At 48.1% G+C, this 20,900-nt stretch overlaps 1 protein-coding gene across 1 annotated transcript; it reads right to left on the bottom strand.

Annotated features, from left to right (window-relative positions):
* Positions 1–6,599: 6,599 nt before the first annotated feature.
* Positions 6,600–19,873, bottom strand: LURAP1 (leucine rich adaptor protein 1). Its single transcript, XM_075555682.1, has 2 exons — positions 19,387–19,873; positions 6,600–12,372 (listed from the first exon to the last, which is right to left on the bottom strand). The coding sequence occupies exons 1-2, from the start codon at positions 19,582–19,584 to the stop codon at positions 11,863–11,865; spliced, it is 708 nt and encodes a 235-aa protein (XP_075411797.1). The 5' UTR covers positions 19,585–19,873; the 3' UTR covers positions 6,600–11,862.
* Between the last annotated feature and the right edge of the window lie 1,027 nt (positions 19,874–20,900).

The raw sequence follows: 20,900 nt of genomic DNA, 5'->3' as shown, positions 1-20,900 counted from the left end.
ACTTTTACATGGATCAAGAGGCAGTTGTGTGAACAGAACAAGGGAATACGGCAAGGTTTGAAATCAGGAGAGGTGTGCATCAGGGTTGCATCCTTTCATCACACTTGTTCAATCTGTGTGCTGAGCAAATCATCAGAGAAACTGGTTTGTCTGAAGAGGAATGTGGCATCAGAATTGGAGGAAGGCTAATCAACCACCTGTAATATGCTGATGACACAACTTTGTTCATTGAAAGTGAGGAGAACTTGAAGCGTTTGCTGATGAAGATCAAGAATTGCAGCCCTCTGTATGGATTAGGAAAGGAGGCCTGGTGGTGCAGTGGTTAGGTGTTACCCTGTGATCCTCGTGGTTGGCAGTTTGAAGCCACCAACAAAGTCCACATGGAAGAAGCACACCAGCCTGTGTGACTACGAGGTGTCAATAGGATCAGGTATCGGGCATCAAAGAACAAAAAGTCATATCATAGTGAATGAGGGGGAGTGTGGAGTGGAGACCCAAAGCCCATCTGTAGGCAACTGGACATCCCCTTATGGAAAGGTCGTGGGGAGGAGGCAAGCCAGTCAAGGTGCAGTCAAGCACCGATGAAACATACAATTTTCCTCTAGTTCTCTAATGCTTCCTCCCCCCACCTTACAAATCCAGCTAGACCAGAGGATGTACGCTGGTACAGATCAGAGCTGGAAACATAGGAAATCAAGGACAGACAAACCCCTCAGGACCAACAATGAGAACAGAGATACCAGGAGGGTAAGGGGAAGGTGAGGGAGGTGATCTACATATAACGCCCTCCTGGGGGATGGACAACAGAAAAGTGTGTGAAGGGAGACATCGGACAGTGTAAGACATGAAAAAATAATCAAAATTTATAAATTATCAAGGGTTCATGAGGAAGGAAGGGTCCAGGAGGGAGGGGGAAAATGTGGAGCTGATATCAAGGGCTCAAGTAGAAAGAAAATGTTTTGAGAATGATGATAGGAACAAATGTACAAATGTGCTTGACACAATGAATGTATGTATGGATTGTGATAGGAGTCGTACAAGCCCCCAATAGAATGATTTTTAAAATAGAAAATAAAGTTGAAAATTTTTAAAAAGAAAAAGCTGCGAGTGGAAATAATTTAAGAAGCTCTACTCTATATCTTGATTGAAGGGTTGGTTACACAGCTAACCATTTGTTAAAATTGTAACTAAGATTTGTGTATTTCTACATATATAAATTTTATCTAAAATAACTAAAAAATGCAACCATGTTTTAGAAAATTAAGTATTCATATTCAATGAGTAACACCACCCACACACTACCAAAAAGTTGATTCTGATTCATAGTGACCTATAGGACATAGAATTGCTCCTTACAGTTTTCAGAAACTGAATCATATGGGAGCAAATAGTCTCATCTTCCTCCCATACCTGCTGGTGGGTTTGAACCACCAAACTTGCAGTTAGCAACCCAATATTTATCCCAGTGTGCCACCAAGTATCCTCAGACAGTATAATAGAGGATGGTAGATGAGTAGGTATTTTTAATGCCAAACATGAACAAGAATGTCTATTGTATGATAAAGCTAATAAATAGTTATGTTAATATGAGTGGAAATAAAAAATTTTCAGCATAAGAAAAAGTATGATCCAATAGTTTTAGAAATTAAGTAAAGACTTGTAAATTTAGATTGTAAATATCCAAGAGTACTCATAAGTTTTTCCTCTTTCAAAAAATAGGCATCTTTTGGTTCTGTTTACTGAAAAGGCCTAAAAACTTTGCCAACCAAATACCAATAAGAACCCCTAGCTAATATCCAACATCCATCAGGATGATGGATATTCATTAGGATGAATTCAAGCTCTTGGAGAAATGGCTGGTGTGAGATCTGGGCCGGTCAATTTACCACATGAGCCTGGGACAGCTCGTGCCTGAAAGCCAGGCAGCACTCAAGGACCAATGAGGTTGTGTCAGGAGGGTGAAGGCATCGAATCTATTCACAGGGTCCACGCATGAATTAAGCTTGCGGTGAACCCCTCTGACCATAGTTGAGGGGAGTGAACAGCCTTGTTATCACACAGAGAGTATTGTAAGTCAATTAAGGCAGATGCAGTGAGGTTAAAATGTAATATCATTTAATCACCCTTTGACCCATCTTAAACTTGTTTCAGTTTAAAAACAAATGAAGGGGAAATATACATGGATTAAGCCTTCAGTGAATCCCCTGGGAACACAGACCAGAGATGTAAATAACCCTGGTATCATGCAGAGGGCACTGGAAAGTTGATTATTGCAGATGCAAGTCAGGTGAAAATGGCACACCTTCAATCTCCTTTGGACCCATTTCTAATGATAGTTTTTAATGTTTTCTGCTTTCTTTTCTATTGAGGTTTTTCACTGTTTTATTTTTATTTTATTTTTAGATAACAAAGCTTATTGTATTGCTCGGGGTGAAAGCAGCAGAGACGGGGCCTAGGGACAGAGGTGCACAAAGCACTTGTCTGAGTGTTCCTGGGGTCTGGACCTGCTGGCCACTGAAGTCAAGCGCCCCAGTCCTGGGAGCTGGGTCCCTCCTCCTCCTCCCAGTAGGCAGGGAGGGAGGGGCGGGGCGCCTGCAGACTGGTCTGGCGACACTGGGCTCCACAGTGGTGGGAGGCCTTCTTGGCAGAGGCTACCCCCTTCTTTCCTGGGGAGCTTGGCAGTGCCAGCTTCTTGGGCAGACTGCTGCTGGCTTTCATCATGATGTCATGTTTAATCTTTTTCCGGATGCCAACCTCCAGGTCCTCCTGCTGCACCACTGCCTTCTGGGGGGCGATGATTCAGCGCCCTTCGGGGGGGGGGGGACGGGGTCCCCCAGATACGCTCCTAGGCTGCGGCCCACACCGCTGACCTGCTCTTGGCGACTTCTGCACCTGGAATTTGTGTTGTCCCTGCGCCATGGCCCCGCGCTGAAACGGGGCACTTCACTATTTTACTTTGTTCTTGTTGTTAGCTTTTTTGTTTTTAGGGGCTTTCTGGTATGTTTTTCTGTAGATGAAATGTAGGACAGGTAAATGTAGAGCGACAGCAACTGGGTAATTGGTTTCTTGGAGGTATAGCAGGGAGGTTGGGGATAACAATGAGGACAAGAATGCAGCAAATGTTCTGAACGTGATTGTGAGGATTTACAACTTCTTACTATAATGGATTGTATGATATGTGAATTATCTGTCAATCAACTAAAAAAAAAAAGGATATGGAAATCAAGGCCCCTGCGTGATCTAAATAGTTTGCACTCAGCTGGTATAAGAATGGTGTGGGGGCAAAGCTGGTGCGGTAGCAGCACCAGACTCCTCTAACTTCACAAGGAACAGAGAGAATCAAAATCAATGTCGGCCTAAAGAGATTACTATGAGGCAAAGGTCAGATATGCGTCCAGCCCCCCACCCTAACCCATCTAATGCCAACTGTTCTCCCACGGCACTCTCTACATGCTTGACTTCTCTGCTGGGGGTGGTGATCACTGCAGTGGCCACATAGACTTCACAGACAATACTTAAAATTGCAAGGTTTGCTAGGGACGTTAACTGATTACAATTCAGGATCAGAAATGCTCAGGATACAGTTCTTGCTGGACAAGCTCTTTTCAGCTATGTTCCCTTGGCCTCTTGGACCTCAGCCCTTTGGCCTCTCAGTCCCAGCTCCTTGACCTCTGCCTAATTTGGGAAAATGCTAGAAAACTCCGTTAGCTCTCAGATGTATGGCCCCTTGTGTTCTGCCCTGCTGGGGCAAAGGCAGCTCTGCTGATTAAGTGCCTAATTTGCAGACAAGCAAGCCTTGGCCCAAAGGTTCTATAGTTCTGTGGGTGGGCAAACTTAGTCCCACCATCCCTCTCCCTCTGCACTCCTGGAGACAACTCACTGCACCAGCATGCCTCCTGCCCAAAGGCACTCTGCTTTGCCACTGCACCCTGTGTACAGACCAGGAAATCCACTGCTCTATATCTTGCTCGTGGTTCTGCTACTGTCTCTTCTCTGCTTCTCTGACACTTCCCTGCGGTCTCTGTTGCCTAGATCAAGGAGGTTCATGGAAGGATCCCAATGTCCAAATGCTGGGTGCTATTCCTGGCTTTTTTGTTTTGTTTGTTTTTGATGGAACTGAGATTCCATTCCCCCTTTCCCCTTTTGAGGTGGTTCCTTTGAAACTTAGTGGGATGGCAAAATTGACCAATCCGCGCAATGGGGTACCACCCATGGTCCCAGTTCACAAGGGTAATATCCTTTATTTATATTATTAACTAGGAGTCTAATCTTCTTGGTGGGCCATAAGCACCTCACATTTGCACATACCTACCCAGTTAGGGCTAGAAGAACCCTGTCAAGGAAATCACTGCACTGTAGCTGGAAACCAAAAGGTGGTCACCTCTGCAGAAGACATAGACCTGATCATGTGCTTCCATAAAGATTAGAGCCAAGGAAGCCTATGGGGCCATCCCACTCAGTAACAGATGGGGCTTCTTCAAAGTCACAAGCCAACGACAAAAACAAAACAAACAACAAAAGGATGCAGAATCCAGTGGGAAAGAGCTCTGCGTTTCAGCATTAAAAACAATAACGAATGTGTCAGTTACATAATCTCCTGTCGATTTGCAAATGGAGTCTAGCCTGGAAATCAGGTCACAGCTCGATGACTTCATTTGGAAGCACTAAGGAGATAAATAGCTTGCTGGAGGCAGGACACAGACATGCCCTGCAAGACATTCCTGTTGCCAAGCTAGATGGAGCTATGCTGATGGCAGCCGGAGCCTTGGAGCTGGAGGAGCCATGTGGAGACCCATGCCAGCACTAAGATGCTTTCACAGCCACTGGACCTACAAGACTTTCCACTCACTGGCTGTGATCTTCCTGCCCTCAGCATCATTGCATGTGTTCTGTGAGTCTGAAGAGGAAATTATAGACTGGTATCGGACATTTGGGCTAATATCAAATGTATGGACTTGATCTGGACTGGGCTGGAATGTTTTCTCAATATTTAATTGCTCTTGTATATAAAGCTCTTTCTTACACACATAGGAGTGTCTATGAATTTGTTTCTCTAGTCAACCCGGGCTAACACAAAGAATCTGTGGTTGCTCACATTTTAAAAAAAGAGACAACTAATTATGGAAATGCCTCCTCATGGAAGTTCACTGGGTCACATCTGACAGATTCTTGCCCAAACAAATAAGACCTAAATGTAATGAAGCTTCTAAATTTAGCTGCCCAAAATCAAAGAAAACAGAAACATATGAAATGCCATCATGAGGATACAACAATCAAAATTTAGATTGTAGGGAATTCTATAGGACAAATAATACATTATTCCCCAACAACAACAACAAAACACCAGGGGAAAGGATGGGGTGGAACCTATAGAGTCAGCGAGAATGACCTCAAAGATCTTTATCAATCATTGCAGTGCCTGCCTCTTATTTTGATTCTGATTCTCACAACTTTTAAACTTTTATAGGTTATCAGAAAATTGGGAACACTTAAACACCAACTCTATTTGATTATAGTGATGTGGTTTTTTTAGGTGTAATAATGGCAATGCATACTCATATCCCTTATTGATGAATACTGAAACGTATACAGCTAAATTGAGATGCTATCTGGTTTTGCTGCAAAATAACCTCAGGTGAGGGAGAGAGTAGTGCTGGACTGTTGAATAAGGAAATAAATAACCCGAGATTAGTTATCAATTGCTGAGTATTGACACTGGGTGATAGGTGCATGGAAATTCATTACATTATTTTCTCTACTTCTGCATATGATTAAAGTCTTATATAACAGAGCCCACATATCACTGCAAGTGATTAAAGGGAACTGAATAAATAAAAACTGAAAGTTCAAAACTAAAGTTTACAACCAGAGGGAGAAACAGAAGCAAACTTTCGAAGACCGCTTAGCTGTTGCCAGCACACCGACACACTACTCTGGAAGCCATTCGTAAGGAAAGGGAATTAAGCATTAACCTTGCCATCTGGTATGAACTTTATTTCAGGAGAGCTAAGTGGTCAACACAATATAAATAGAACTTTCTGCGTAGAATTGCATTATTAAATAAGGAATGGTAACATGAGTTAATCACCAATTTTTGATCCCTAATGAAATAATCAACTCAAAGGGGTCATCAATGAGGGAAAAACAACTCGATGGAAGGCTGACCCAGAACATGAGGGTGCAAGAATAAGACTGTCGCTGCTGGCCAGGTGGGGTCTGCCCACTCTGCCCCGCCAACCCGGCGCTGCGTGGGGTGCTCTCTGAGCTGGTCCAGAAGCTGTGGCCATGCAAGTTTTCTTAATTTACTTCATTCAGGTTGTGCTCTATCCCCAACAGGGAGACCTCAGGGAACAGGGAGATCTCCGGGAACAGGGAGATCTCCGGGAACAGGTACCAGGCCTGGCTTGTCGCTGTACCGCACTTCGGCCAAGGCCCCTGGGCTGCCAAGCCTCCTGGACTTCTGAGGCCAGGCCAAAATCTGAGAGTCAGGAATGACTTCCGGCCCCCAACCTCCCGTTATGTCCTACTGTCACCACCCCCAACCCCACCCCAATTCCCCACCCACCCACCCAAGACCCCCACGTAGCCCTTGTCTTTCACAGAGGCTTCTGTTTCTGATGGGCATAGTGCCCACCCAGGCTGACCCTTCTGAAGGGGGCCCAACCCTCCATGCCCCAGTTGGCCGCCCATGTTGCTCCCTGGCGGTTTTGACAACATCCAACTTTAGTATTTTTATTATAATATGAAGCTCTTGCTTCAAATTCTTCAATTAAAAACAGCTTTTCAAGTAAAAAAAAAAAAGACTGTCACCACTGAATAGTGGGAGGAGGAGGTTGAGGCCCGAAGGGGGGGTAGAAGAGAGCAGGTCAACCAGGAGCAAACATACTGGATTGCTGAATAAGTGAAAATAAACCTTTAATGTGCTAAATCACTGAAATATGGGGCAGCTCTCTACAGAAATTAGATTACTGTAAAAGTATATCATTTCTATATTAAAACACGTAAGTATATCAATATTAAATGCTCTTTCAAAGATACATATACATACAGACTACATATGCATACATATGCATACATACAGACTATCTACGCATGGGGAAGGAACAAGAACAGGAATCAAAGAGCAAAAGAAGAAAGACAAAACCAGAGCACAAGCAGCTCAGCACCCTTTTCTAGAACGAAAAGGTAAAATGCACCACAATGTATACCTTGGAGATAAGCTCTATGTGCTGTTTTTTTTTATTCCTGTGGATGATGCATGCATTGAAATCCTACCAACCTGACTATGTAAATTGGGAATCAAATAAATGTTGAGTGGCAATTAAAAAGTAATAAGAAGAAAATCAGAAAGCTCCAGTATCAACTGTCAAGAGTTTGAGGAAGATGATTTAACTAAAAATTTTTAAACAAGAATTTTTTTACAAGGGTTTTTTTAAAAGACAACTAATCTACCCTTTCCAATGTGTCCACGTTAGTTTGCTGAGTGCGGGAGCCAGAGCACAGAACGGTCCAGAGAGGAGGCGGTGGTGAAGACAAAGCCTGTTGGAATTGACACAGGAAGGGCCTAGACCTGAAGGGCCCACTAGGAATAATTAAGAATTTCTGCCGTCTGCTCTCCCTCGCAGCGTCGGCATATGAAGCCCTTGAGGTTGTTGGACAGGAGACCTCCCTCTTGGCACCGTTGCTCTCACTCTGGGCTGGGGGACATCCTCCGGCCCAACTTTCATCCCTGCCTGTGATAGGCTGCAACATGCTTCCCATCCCCAGAGCAATCCACGTTATATGTGACCTTACATGGCAAAAAGGATTATGAATTAAGGATCTCAAGATGGCTGGAAGCGGGGTGGGGGGAATTATTCCAGTGGGTCCAATATAGTCCGTCATAAAAGAGAAACAGTACAGTTGGATGGGAAAATAACAGCAGCAGTCAAAAGGGAGAGAATTACTGAATTGGCAAATGTTTTGTTAGATATTTTCACAATTAAAATAAGAAGATGCTACGTACACCGTTGTTGTTGAAGGCAAGGCAAAGGACTGTAAACCAAGGAAGATCTTGCACCTGCCTACTCACGTGGGCTTGTCTCCTTGATGCGCCCAGCCTGGCCAGACCTCTACAGCTACCATGAGCACTCTTATCTCTGCTTCCACTCCACGCCCTGGCAAAGTGCTCCCCCGGGACACAGTTTTCAACATCCCTTTTTCATCTCCTTCTCTGTCTCTCTGCTCTCTCTCTTTTCCTACTTTCTTTCTCCTTGAGCTCCCCAACTGCGCTGATGTAAGAAAGGCTAAAGCAACAGGAGAACTGAGCCCTAGCCAGCCATTCCAGTAGCAGGGAGGGAAGACGAAGGATGTGTATCCACTGGGTTTGTATGATACAGGGGTCCTCAAACTTTTAAAACAGGGGGCCAGTTCACTGTCCCTCAGACCTGTTGGAAGGCTGGACTATAGTTTAAAAAAAAACTATGAACAAATTCCTATGCACACTGCACATATCTTATTTTGAAGCAAAAAAACAAACAGGGCAAAAACACCCGGTGGGCCGGATCAATGTCCTGGGGTGGGGGTGGGGGGAGCCACATGTGGCCCATGGGCCATAGTTTGAGGACACCTGGCTCTGATGCTTAAATGAAGTCTAAGGGATTAGGGGAGGACACCCAGACCTACCAGGAGTAACCAGGCAGTCCCAGTCACCCCACCTCTCCAGCCTTGGTGGCCCCATCTGGATTTCTAAGTCTCAAAGCTCCCTGCCTCCAGTCCCATCAAGGTCTCCGTGGGACTGAATTGAGGAGCTCTGCCCCCACCAGGTCCGGGTCGACTAGCTCACCTGTCCCTTTCACGGATCATGTTTGACCTGTCTACACCCCTGCCTGGACCCAGGCTTTCTTTTCTCAGCGCCCAAAGACTGGGCTACCTCTCAGGGTGGCATGAGAACCTGACCGTGAGAGTACTGGTTTTAGTCCCTGTATGTTGGTGGGCAATCTGGAGCCGTGGGCAGGCAAGGCACGAGATGTGGGTTCCTTCACCCGGGCACTGATACTGCTTTATACCTTGGGCAAGTCCCTGCCCTGTCGGGCGCTGAAGAGCACACTGGTCTGGAGCTTGGAGGATCCACTCAGCCCTCTCCCCTGGAGCTGGGGAGTCCACACGTTAAGGGTCAGAGAGTCGCACCCTCCAGCAGCTTCTTGAGAGAAAAAGCCAGGCCATCTGCTCCCATAACGGTGACAGCCTAGGATCCCTGCGAGTCCCCGACAACCCCACGGCAAACAACACCCCGGCAATGGCACAGCATGGCCACGAGATGGCGGGCATCTCCTTCACTTTAGACTCAGGTTTGGCAACTTCACCAACCAAACAGCTTCTAAAAGGAAAACTGAGGCTTCCTCGTGGGAGAGGACTTGGGAGGGCACCACAGCAGAGATTAGAACGGGGTATCAAATTCCCGGCACGGCGGGAGGTAAGGAAAGGAGAGACGGAGAATACAATACTTTGGAGAATTCCCTCCTTTTCAGCAGAGAGGAGTGAAAACCGTGTCTTTAGGGGAAGGCAAAGACGGACAGGACTGCCCCAGAAAGTCTGGCGTGGAACTTGTTAAAACAAAACTTTGGGGTTTAGGGGAGGTAGGGGCAATCACCTGGACTTCCTTCTTTTCCTCAGCACACAGACTGCAAAGTGGGGATTTTGTGGGGCGGGGGGTGGGGTGTAAAAAAGCATGCAGTTAATCAAAACACTAGAAATAGAACAAAATTAAAGATTTAGTTTGCTCGAAATCCAACATGGACTTTGTGTAGCAGCATGCACCAGCCCCCTCCCTTGCAGGGCAAACTCCTTTGAAGCTGAAATAGAAGGGCTGCCTTCTGACTAGGATGCTGTAAACAGGCCACTGGGACAGGTAACCAGGCATGAGGTGCACACACACCCCGCCCCCCTTTCTAGGTAGGCAGTGGAGCAGGGGATGGTGGTCTGGCCAGTTAAAATCCTGATAAACATAACCTTTGGGGGCGGGGTGTGTGTGGAATACACATTCGGAGAATTGTTTCCTGGGATCATCGTGCAACCTGCTTTTGTCACCTAGTTTGGTGTCTATAAGTTTCCCTGGATTCTCAGAGCAGTTTGGAGGTAGCAAGCCCCACTCCTGCCTTCTGTCTCAGGCTTGTAGAATAAGCTTAGTTTCTGGAATCAGCTGAAACAGTGAAAGGCAATCCCAGACCCCTGTTCCTGGCAGGATTTGGAGAAGACTCCTCCCATTCAGAGCCCCAGAGATGGACACTGACATCCTTTTCCGCCTGACCACCTGACATCCTTTCCTTTCCTTTATAGCCTTTTGTTTAGGTTTTGGTTTGTTTATTTGTTTTTTGCCAATTAATAGTTTTTGGCCAGGAATTTAGTTTCAGGGCCTGGGGGGGTGGGGGGGACAAGAACTGCCAAATGGGGCAATTATCTGGGACTCAAAGGGTCAATTTTCAAGCCTTCAGCCTTAGCCCTAGTCCCTCACCCAGCTTCTCTAGGCAGGTCCCTTCTCTGGGCCCCAGTTTGGCAGTGTCCCTGAATTCCTTCCTTGGTGTAATTCACTAGGGCCCTGGGACCCACGCCCAGAGCCAGGCCCCTGCTCCCTTCACCAGGTCCCAGGAGTCTAGGGCTTCCTCTAAAGGAGGAAAGAAGCCGTTCTCTCCCTTCCTCCCCACGAGCTCCTGTGGGCACAGGGACCAAAGAACTTCTGTTTTTCCATGCCACACCCCATTGTTACCCAGACAAGGGGATTCCTTGTGTCCCAGCCTGCAGTAGGCATCCATGTGCCCACACAGTGGAAGGCTTGGAGCTGGATGGGGGAAGGAGAATCACAGGATCGGAGAACAATGCCGTCTCATCTGAAATTCTGATGAACTCCCAGACCTGAGACCTTCAGCAAAAGGCCAGAAGGCTTAAGAGAACGCTGAGAAGGCTGCACGTCCTGGTAAACAGATTTGGAGGCAGAAGACAAGGACGGACGGGGCAACCCAGGGCCTGGGGAAGACAGTGTGGCAGGGCCAGGCCACAGGATTTGATTGAGAAGAGAAGGTAGAGCCCCGGCCCCCACCCCCCAAACACACACACCTCCCTCCCTCAAAGCACGATAAACAAGGATGAGGCCCAGTAAAAGGAGAGAGCCTGTAGATGAACCGAGAACATTCTGATCAAGAAGTAACCTTTCCGAAAACAAGAACAAACAGCTGACAGAAAGTGAGAAAACTTCCTGCCTCAAGGGGTCAGGTGTTCCCAGTCACCAAAAGTAATGGTCTGATGTCACGCAGCAGCAGCAGGGGCTCCAGACACGGCTTTACTTATCTGTCACCGACCCAGGACTGCTCCAGAGGAAGTGGTCATTCCTCTTGGCAGGAAATGACATCACTTCACAGACAGAAAGGGTGGTTAAGTCACTCAAAAGGCTTCTGGGAGGGCTACTCCATGGAGGGTTAGTCCTGAGTGTCTCTGTCTTTCTTCAGTCCCGCCCCCCTTAGCCGGGAGTGGGACCAATGGTCTAGACCTGGGGTAAGCTAACTACACCTGCCTCTTCCCCAGGGACCCCCTAGCAATCCTAAATTCCTCAAATCCTTACCAGAGTGGCAGGGGTACAAGTGGGGCTAGGACCACACCAGACACTGGAGGCCCGGCCTTTCAGGTCAATGTCTCTAAGGAAATAGTGGTAAGGACTCATAACTGAGGGGTGAAGGCCAGAGGCTCCTCAGGGACCGAGGAGATGGTGAGGCCAGGTTTCCATGGTAACCACAGAGTACACACATCAAGGCAACCTCTTCCTAGCCTCCGACTCAGAGAGAGTTTTAGGGGAGAGCAGAGCTCAGAGATAAGAGAAATCACAGGAGATGTTTACAAAAAGGTCACGTCATCCTGGCACTGGCCCCAGTACCAGTGGGTCTCAAAGCCCAGCTTGACACTCCCGTCTTCTGGTGGCTCAGGCAGCCCCTCCCCTGGGGACTTCCACCCAGCCTTCAATCCTCCCAGCCTGGTAGCTGTCAGGTCCATCTCAGTTCGTGCCCTCTCCCCACTGGGTATAGCCCTTGCCCAGTTCATCTCCGGCGGGGGAGGCTCCAGGGGGGCCTGTTCATCCAGCTCGCTGGGGGCCACCGTGTCCAGGAAGCTGCCGATAGAAACACTGTCCAGGCGGTCAGTGGAGCCAGTGTCCGGCAGGCTGTCCCAGCTGCCCCGTCTGGAACGGCCTGGGCTCCCGCCTGTCAGGCTATATTGGCTGCTGGTGAGGCTGCTACAGTGGCTGGTCAACGTCCCGCGCTCCTCTAAGAGCCAGCGCACTGCCTCGATACCCTCATTCAGGGTCACCAGCTGCTGCAGGATCTGCACATCGATGGCACGCAGGTAAGCCTGGGGGAATGGGAGAAAAGGTTAGCAGAGGTCTGGGCCATGTGCGTGCAGTATTTCCGGAGGCCCTCATCTTATGGCCTACCCAGCTGAACTTCACTTTGAAGAAGCCTGGGGCTAGAATGGTCTGGAAGTGTGGGTTTGAGGGTACTAGGTATTGAACCAGGGGGTCCAGGTTGACCAGTAAGACTGTTAGCCAAAGCATACCTTGATAAGGGACCAGGTGTTAATTGGGAAGTAGAATGGGCTAAAAGGAGGCAGACGCTGGGGAACCAAGAGAGAGCCAGCCTGGGTCCCCAGCCTCTTCAGGGTGTTGGTAGCAGGTGCCTAGGGAAAGGAGAGCTGGCCAGACCACAGTTGACAGAAAATTCTGCCAGGACTGGGAATAAGTTTGATTTACTGGGCAATCTCTCGGGTCCTGTACAACTAAGAGTCCCTGAGTTACCATCCTCAAGCACAAGTCTGAGCCTGTCCTTTCCCTGTTCAAGAGGCTTTATGGGTTTTCTACTGCTCTTAGAGAATGAAATCTAAACACTTCGCAGCTGGCATTTAAAAGCCTGTCATAATACAGCTCTAACTCATCTCTTTAGCTTCACCTTGAGCACATTTTCCTCTAACACCAAGGTCCTGCCATATATAATTTTAAAACCACCTAAATTAAAGAGGCAAACTGTTCTATAAGGTCTATTATAAAAAAAGAACAGTTCATCCGATCTTAAATCCCACTTTCCAGAGACAACTGTTTCATATGTAAGTTCTTTTGACATTTACCTCCTAATCTCTAAATACCATAGATACTCGTATAGAAGCTGGGTTTTTCAGCACATTTTAATGCAGTTTTTCATGGTAAAATTAGGTGCTTTGGCTGGTATTTGGGTCGACGTACACTTGAATATATACAGTAACCTGTTTACATCACTACTTCTTGATTTTTCCATTTTGGGAATTTTCTCCCCACCCCTCTTAACAGTCTATTGACATATAATTCACATATCACACAATTGGATGGTTCAATTACATCAAAAAGGCTTGTACAATCATCACCACAGTCAGTTTTAGAACATTTTTTTCATTCTTGTACTCATTGTTATTAGCTCATTTCCCCCAACCCCAACTCCCCTGCTATGCCCCAAGGAACCATTAATCCAGTGACTGTCTCTGTAGAGTTAGCTATTCTGGACTTCATCTACAGAGAAACATTAATTTTAAAAAAAGCAAACACTGGAGGGCGGAGGAGGGAGGGGAAAAAAAGAGGAGTTCTTACCAAGGGCTCAAGTAGAAAGAAAAATGTTTTGGAAATGTTGATGGCAACTGATGTACAAGTGTCCTTAATACAATTGAATGATGGTTTGTCATAAGATTTGTAAGACCACCCCCTATACAATGACTAATAATTTTTAAAACACAACAATAACTAGGTAAAACTGACAGAAACCTCAATCTTAAAAAAAGCAGTAAATAATAAACACTAGAGCGAATTTAAATGGCTCCTAAGAGAGATCAGTTAGGCTTGGGATTTGTCAGAAGATTCGGATGTACCTCTTGCAGCATGCTCCCAACTCTTGCCACACAGATCCCCACCTCATTGTCCCATCCTTCTAATATGGACAGTGAAAACCATTCCGTGTAAGATCTGGAATGCTAGTCACGGCTCTTAGTTTAGCTAAGTACTTTACTTTCTAACACATTTTCATTTTCCTTAGTTTTTGTTGTTTAATTTGCTGTGACTATCACTAATTAATCCCACTTAAAAAAAGAAATCCATTGCCATCAAGTGTATCCGACTCATAGTGAGCTCACGGGACAGAGTAGAAGTACCCCACTCGGTCTCCGAGGCTGCACATCTTGACAGAAGCGGACTGTCTCACATCTTTTGGGAGGGACTGGCGCATTCGAACTGCGCATTTGAAGGATTTGAACTGCGAGAGCTCCCCACTAAGCCCGCGCCCTCCCTCAGTTTTCCAGGTTTCCCCGTCAGTGCTTTCAGAACCATTTCTTGCTCCTTGGAGAACGTTCTTGGGGAGCCTTCTGAGGCAATCCACTCTGTCCTCCGCACAGATGTCCTGTGAGGAGCTCCCTCACCATCATCTTGGGGACGGGAGTCCCTTTGCCACGCTCCCTATTTCCTGGGCATCTCGGGTCTTGCTCTTTCTTGATTTGCTTCTCTAGGAGCTTCCAGAGGAAGTCTGAACAGGTCAATTTGTTGAGGCCTTGCATGTTTATGAATGTTACTCTACCCTCACACTATTGGTAGTTTGACCAGGTTTGGGATTTTCATTTGAAAATATTGTGGGGTTTTTTCCCCTCAGCATTTAAGATACTATTTGAATTTCCAATAATATAATTTTTAAATCATTTTATTGGAGGCTCATACTACTCTTATCACAATCCATACATACATCAATTGTATCAGGTATATTTGTACATTCGTTGCCCTCATCATTTTCAAAACATTTGCTCTCCACTTAAGCCCTTGGTATCAGCTAATTTCCCCCCTCCCTCCCCGCTCCCCCTCCATCATGAACCCTTGATAATTTAAAAATTATTATTATTTTGTCATGTCTTACACTGTCCGAGGCCTCTCTTCACCCACTTTTCTGTTGTCCATCTCCCAGGGAGGAGGTTATATGTAGATCCTTATAATCGGTTCCCCAGTAACAGACTTTTAGAAGTCGGATGCTATTCTGATTCCTGACCTTCTCCATACTTTCTGTATGTTCAGGTTCCTCTCCTTGCTGCCATTTTCTCAGATTTTACAGCGAGTGACTTGCCGATATGGGTCTGTTTCATACTAATTGTTGGCTTCTTCATAGGCCCTTTTATTTTGTAACTGTTTCCTGTGAATTGGCTGAAGGTGTACAAATCATCCATCTTACATTCCGTAATGCATATGCAGTTGGCTTCTTATCAAACACTGCAGTCCCCTCAGAGGTGAACATCAGCCCCCAAACCCTAGACCAAGAGAACTCCCAACACTCCTTATTCCACTTCCTCCCTGGATTTCCTGCTTTTCTTTCTCCTCCTCTCCTAATTTGGTCCCTATGTAAATGCTGTCCTTTGGTTATTCCACACTCACTGACTCATAGCAACTCTATAGGGCAGGCAGGGTAGAACTGCCCTAATGAATTTCTGACACTGTAACTCTTTACAGGAATGGAAAGCCTCATCTTTCTCCCTCAAGGCAACTAGTGATTTTGAACTGCTGACCTTGCAGTTAGCAGTCCAATTCATAACCACTATGCCACCAGGGTTCCTACAGTCTGTTACAGAGGGTATAATATAATAAGCAAGGCTTTCAGGATTCTGGAAGCTAAGTAAGGAAGGGAGAAGGATGGGGGGAGTGCTTTGTGTATCTAGTACATTTTAGCTCCATCCCCTCATCCTCATCTGTGCTTGGTGTCTTCTAACCTGGGAGCTGCCGGCACCTGGTTGCACAGTTCAGGAAGCGATTTGTAAACCAACTTTCAACCAGCTGCTTCATTTTCAGTCCTCCTCTCACATCCAGTTCCAGAAATACCTGGTGCTTATAATTCCTAAATTTTTTAGGCCTTATAACATGCAAGATATTTTGATTTTCAATTTCCCCTCCGCTGGTTTGGGATTCAGCTTTTTTTTTTTTTTAATCTGTGATGTTAGTTACCACTCACTCTTGCTTCTGCTTTTCAGTTTCCAAAATTTTGTTTCTAGCATATTCTCTCTACTCTCTTTGTCATCATGGTGTCTGGCCTTTTCAAAGAACCATGTATTTGCATTTTGCTGGAATTTTAGAAGAGAATGGAGGTTAATGCATTGCTCAATCTGACTTTTTTTTTTTTAATCTGACAGCTTAAACTGAGATTTCCGGTCTCGTAGGGTTGCTCTGAGTCGGCACTGCCTTGATGGCAGTGACAGTTGATAGGCCTGGCAAAGGAACCCTGATAGCCCAGTGGGTTACACACTGGGCTGCGAACTGCAAGGTCAGCCGTTCAAAGCCACCAGATAAGATGGAACTTTCTACTCCCATCAAGAGTTAGAGTCTCAGAAATCGACAGAAGTAGTTCTACCCTGCCCTGTAGGGTCACTATGAGTCAGAATCAATGGCAGTGAGTGGAAGATCGATCTAGAGGGAGGACAATGAAGGAAGAAAAGATAACCTTTCTTGCCCACGAAGGGTGCACAGTCTAGCAGGTAAAGAAAGACAATGAAGCAAGTTATTACACTGAAATACAGTGTAATGCCGGGTTAGGGGAAACAATTGCTCCACAGGGGTCATGAGTACCTAGAGGACATATGGACCTATGGCCCATAATCCAGAGTAAAGTTTAGGTATCTGCTTTTGTGGTCCCGCCCCTCATCCTTGCCCTGTGCACGCGCGCGGGCGGGCACACACACACACGCACACACACACACACACACACAGACGCACCGTTTCAGGGCTCGGAAACACTGAACTCAGTAAACACCAGGGATCCCCCTCCAGAGTGGTCTTTCCAGAGCATACGCCCAACCATGTCACCCTTTCTGGAGGACCTTCCCGGGTTCCAACAGCTCTATGAAGGTATACTAGAGTTGTTAGTGTATCTCTCACCCTCTCTCAACAGAAAAAGAAACACCTCATTCGCACCATCCCTTTGGACACAAGGAAGGGGGTAAGCAGTTCAAGAGAGAGGCAGTGTCGGAGGCCACTCCAACTTGAATCACCCTGTCCCTCCCTTCCACATGCACAGCTCAGCCTTGGCAATGCTGAGGCACAGCTTCCTCGTTGCTCCATCCAAATCAGGCTTTACATAGCCCACCCCAAGCATCCTGGCTGTGGGTTGAGATCCTTGGCTTACATTTACAAGCAGGGCCTTGGGAGATCTAGTTCCAATGCCCATCCCCAGAGGGAGAAAAACTGAGGCTGGAAGAAAGACAGGTCAGTCAGAAATCGAGGAAGATCTCGAACCCCTGTCTTTACTCTTCTGGCCTACAGCTTTTCCTTACGCTGCTCTGTGGGGGTGGGTTGTCATAGAAATAGTAATGTGGGTGGAAGGACTATTGTTTCTCCTTCCTACATTTCCCAGCCTTTGGCTGGTTCTCACAACCCTCCACTAGAGGGAAGTGGCAGCGCTGACCTTGGCCTCAAGGGCAGGCCTGCCCTTTACTGCAAGAACAGCTGAGAAGGGGGCAGATGAAGGACTTGGACCAGTCCTGCCATCAGGGCTCCAAGGGAAACCCCACCCGACATCTTGTTTGGTCAAGGCAGACCACGCCAGTGGTCAAGGCAGAGAATATAAAGGGACCAATGACACCCCGACCTGAGGTGAGGGAAAAGAATGGGGGTAACCATCCATGTCTGAGCCTCCAGAAGACTCCCTTCCTCGAGCCTCTGGCCAGACAGCCCAGTCCCCACAGAAAGAAATCAGAAGGAAAATGTACCCCCTTTGAAGTTCCCACACATTGTCCCCACCAAAGGCAGAAAAGTGTGGGAGCCAGAGAGACCAAGTGAGGCTTCTTGGCCGACAGCTGGGGTTCCCGGGCAAGCCAAGCCCCTGAGCACCTCTGAGAGAGTTGGTAGGGAAAATGATGATTGCTTCTCTCTTCACCCACACGATGTACCTAAGTGATCTGATGGAAAGTAGGTCTCCACGGTTGGTTGCGATGTGGCATGCAGTCAGACTACCTGAGTTCAAATCCTGCCTCTGCGGTTTCCTTTTTGTATGACCCTGTGCCTCAGTTTCTGCATCTATGAACCACTACTGGCGTGAGAGGGCTACTGTGGGAAGTAAGAGAGCAGCTTGTAGAGTACTACCTGATTCCTAGCACATGCAATCAGCAGGTCAGCTTTAATTTGTATGATGAGGCAAAATCAAGTCTCCCCATGCCTACTCCCGCCCCCCCCCCAACTCGCTCACTCACCCCCCCTCCCCCCCGGCCTGGGCCTGTGGGCACAGTCACAGCCCTGCTCGGTGGCATTTGGTGTTCACCTTAACCTTCAAGGCCAAGTACACAGGAGGGAGTCAAGTCCTTCTCCCCTCCCCACCTTCCCTGACAGCTCCACCCACCAGACTCTCCTCCCAGCCTCTCCAGAGATAACCTTTACTGATCTGGTAGCTCCATGATCTCATTCTGCACCCCCTCCACCAACCCAGCCCTCACAGCAAAGCCTGGCACAGAGCTAGGCTCTGTGGGGCGCCAGGAAGACGTATTCGCTGACACACTCAATGTGGGTCTGAGCCAAAGAACAGTTGGCAATTCCTCAGGCCCCCAGAATGGACTGCGATGTGGTGGCAGGTGGCAGGTGTCCTTTACGCTCTAAATCTCGCCCAGCTACCTTAGGGTGCCTATTTTCGCCTCTCCAAAGTGACACACAGGAGATCCAAAAACAGCACACCCAGCGGGGAGCTTGCGGTGGTGGTGAGGGGACAGGAACCTCTTGTCTGTGGTGGTTCCAGCACGTTCCAGTATTTTTCAGTGGGAATGTGGGAGGGTCCGTCGTGGGTATGGGGACAATGGGGAGAGGTAAGAAGAAAGCTTTTGGTGCCCCCTGGCTCCGGCAATTTTCAGGTGCTACATCGTCCTGTCCTTAATCAAATTTCTTCTGTGCTGAATCCTGAGTTGATTACTGGAGTCTCGGGTAAACCAAACCCCTTCCTGGTCCGTCCTCAAAAAACTCCCAGTTTGGAGGAAGAAACAAAACAAAACTGGATAAAGAGAGGCGGGGTGGGAACAGGTGGCAGGAGTTCTGCGTGGATTTGTGGTTTGCTTGGCTCTGTGGCTTCTCCGGCCCTGCTCTCCCAGAGCCATTTGTTGGGCAGGGTAACTTCCTAGAGCCTGTGCCTCACCCCCCAGGCCCCCAAGATTCTTGGGGGGTGGAATTCACAGAGATCCCTCCACCTCCCACTCCGGGATGAATGCTCAAGTTGGGTGGGATGCTGAGGACCGGCGAGGAGTTTTAACCCCCCGCCCCCTGCAGTCCAACTCCGGGGACAGCAGCCGGTGCTGTCGGGTCCCTCAGCTGAGCGCCCAGGTCCCCCCACCCGCGGAGCCGACACTCACCAGCTCCGTCCTCAGCGTCACGAGCTTGTCCCCCAGGTCGTGACCAGAGCTAGACGTCCCCGGGAGCCTCTGGGCGCCGCCGGTCCCCGGCTCCCTCTCCCCTCGCAGCCCGCGGAGCAGCCCTTCGGGGGTCTTTCTGCCCACCTTGCTCTCCACGTCGCGCAGGTCGGGCGTCTGAGACCCTGCAGTCCCCTCCATGGGGACCCCAGCGTGGGCAGCGCCGGGGCTGGGACGCCGCGGGCTGAGGTGGGGCTGGCTCCCCCGGGGTCCTGCTCCCTCTCCCCGGCGCCGCGGCGGAGCAGAGCCCAGCGGAACCGGGCCGTCCCCGCCCCCGCGGGAGGAGGGCGCCGTAAGTCTGCGAAAAGCCGCGCAGAGCCACAGAGTAGTCCGGCGCTGCGCACACCCCCTCTGGCCGTGGACCGTAAGGGACCAGGAGACGTTGCATTTGCACTTGACAGGGCAGCGAAGAGAATTCCATCCGGCCCCTGAATCCAGCCAGGCACCCGGCGGGCGCCCCAGAAATGCGTGCGTGCAGGATGAAGACGGGGTCTCCGCCAGGCAGGGCCGGGCAAGGTTAACGCACTGCAGCAGCCAGGGTTGCACGGGATTTGGGGAGGCTTCCTGGAGCCCAGGAGCTGGGTCTCAAACAGTGGTTAGATTTAGCTAGTCACTGCGTGTGCGGAGAGAGAGAGAGAGAGAGAGAGAGAGAGGAGAGAGAGAGAGAGAGAGAGAGAGAGAGAGAGAGAGAGAGAGAGAGAGAGAGAGAGAGAGAGAGAGAGAGAGAGAGAGAGAGAGAGAGAGAGAGAGAGAGAGAGAGAGAGAGAGAGAGAGAGAGAGAGAGAGAGAGAGAGAGAGAGAGAGAGAGAGAGAGAGAGAGAGAGAGAGAGAGAGAGAGACCCCAGTAAGGGGGTGGGGAGAGAGAGAGAAGAGGTAGTTCAAGGCCCCAGTAGTTAGAATTTAACCCCAGGAGTGGGGTGGGGGGAAGTAAAGTCCTCCCATTCAGTGAGACGCAAAATAGTGCAGTGCGGAAGCTAGAGAGGGCCACAGGAATGGATCCAGCGAATGATGCTGGATCCTGTAGACTGGAGTTTCTAAGCCTCACTGCGCCTCGGAATCACTGTGGATCTTGATCTGTCAGTGGTAGGGCCTGCGATTCTGTCTTTCTAATAAGCTCCGCAAACCACACCTTGAGTAACAAGGTTTTATTTTATTCTATAGGTCACTAAAAACTTTTTCTTTTCTTTTTTTTTTTTTTGAGGGTGGGGGCTTGTTTTTCTTATCTGTAAACCAAGTCATTCCAGTCTGTCTGTGAAAGGGTTTACAATAAAAATATGGTCCCTGCCTTTCCTTTCCCACCTCTAATCTCTTTCTCCACTAGGTTTATTTGTTGGTGTTTATGCCCATAATTCTTAACAGTGGGCTTATATAGCTATTTCTTGATTTTTAAATTTGTCTAGTGACTTCCTAGTACGATGAATATGGATCTATCTCACTTTGACCCTGTACTTCCCTTT

The sequence above is a fragment of the Tenrec ecaudatus genome, chromosome 1 (assembly GCF_050624435.1).
Source record: "Tenrec ecaudatus isolate mTenEca1 chromosome 1, mTenEca1.hap1, whole genome shotgun sequence".
Classification (NCBI taxonomy): Eukaryota; Metazoa; Chordata; class Mammalia; order Afrosoricida; family Tenrecidae; genus Tenrec; species Tenrec ecaudatus.
Note: the sequence above shows the minus strand (reverse complement) of the source record. Positions and strands in the feature narration are given on the sequence as shown.

Excerpts from the sequence above, each read along its gene's own strand:
- LURAP1 (XM_075555682.1), bottom strand. The coding sequence starts at position 19,584 with ATGGAGGGGACTGCAGGGTCTCAGACGCCCGACCTGCGCGACGTGGAG. Across the intron at positions 12,373-19,386 it reads TGACGCTGAGGACGGAGCTG|GCTTACCTGCGTGCCATCGA; the intron begins GTGAGTGTCGGC and ends CCATTCCCCCAG.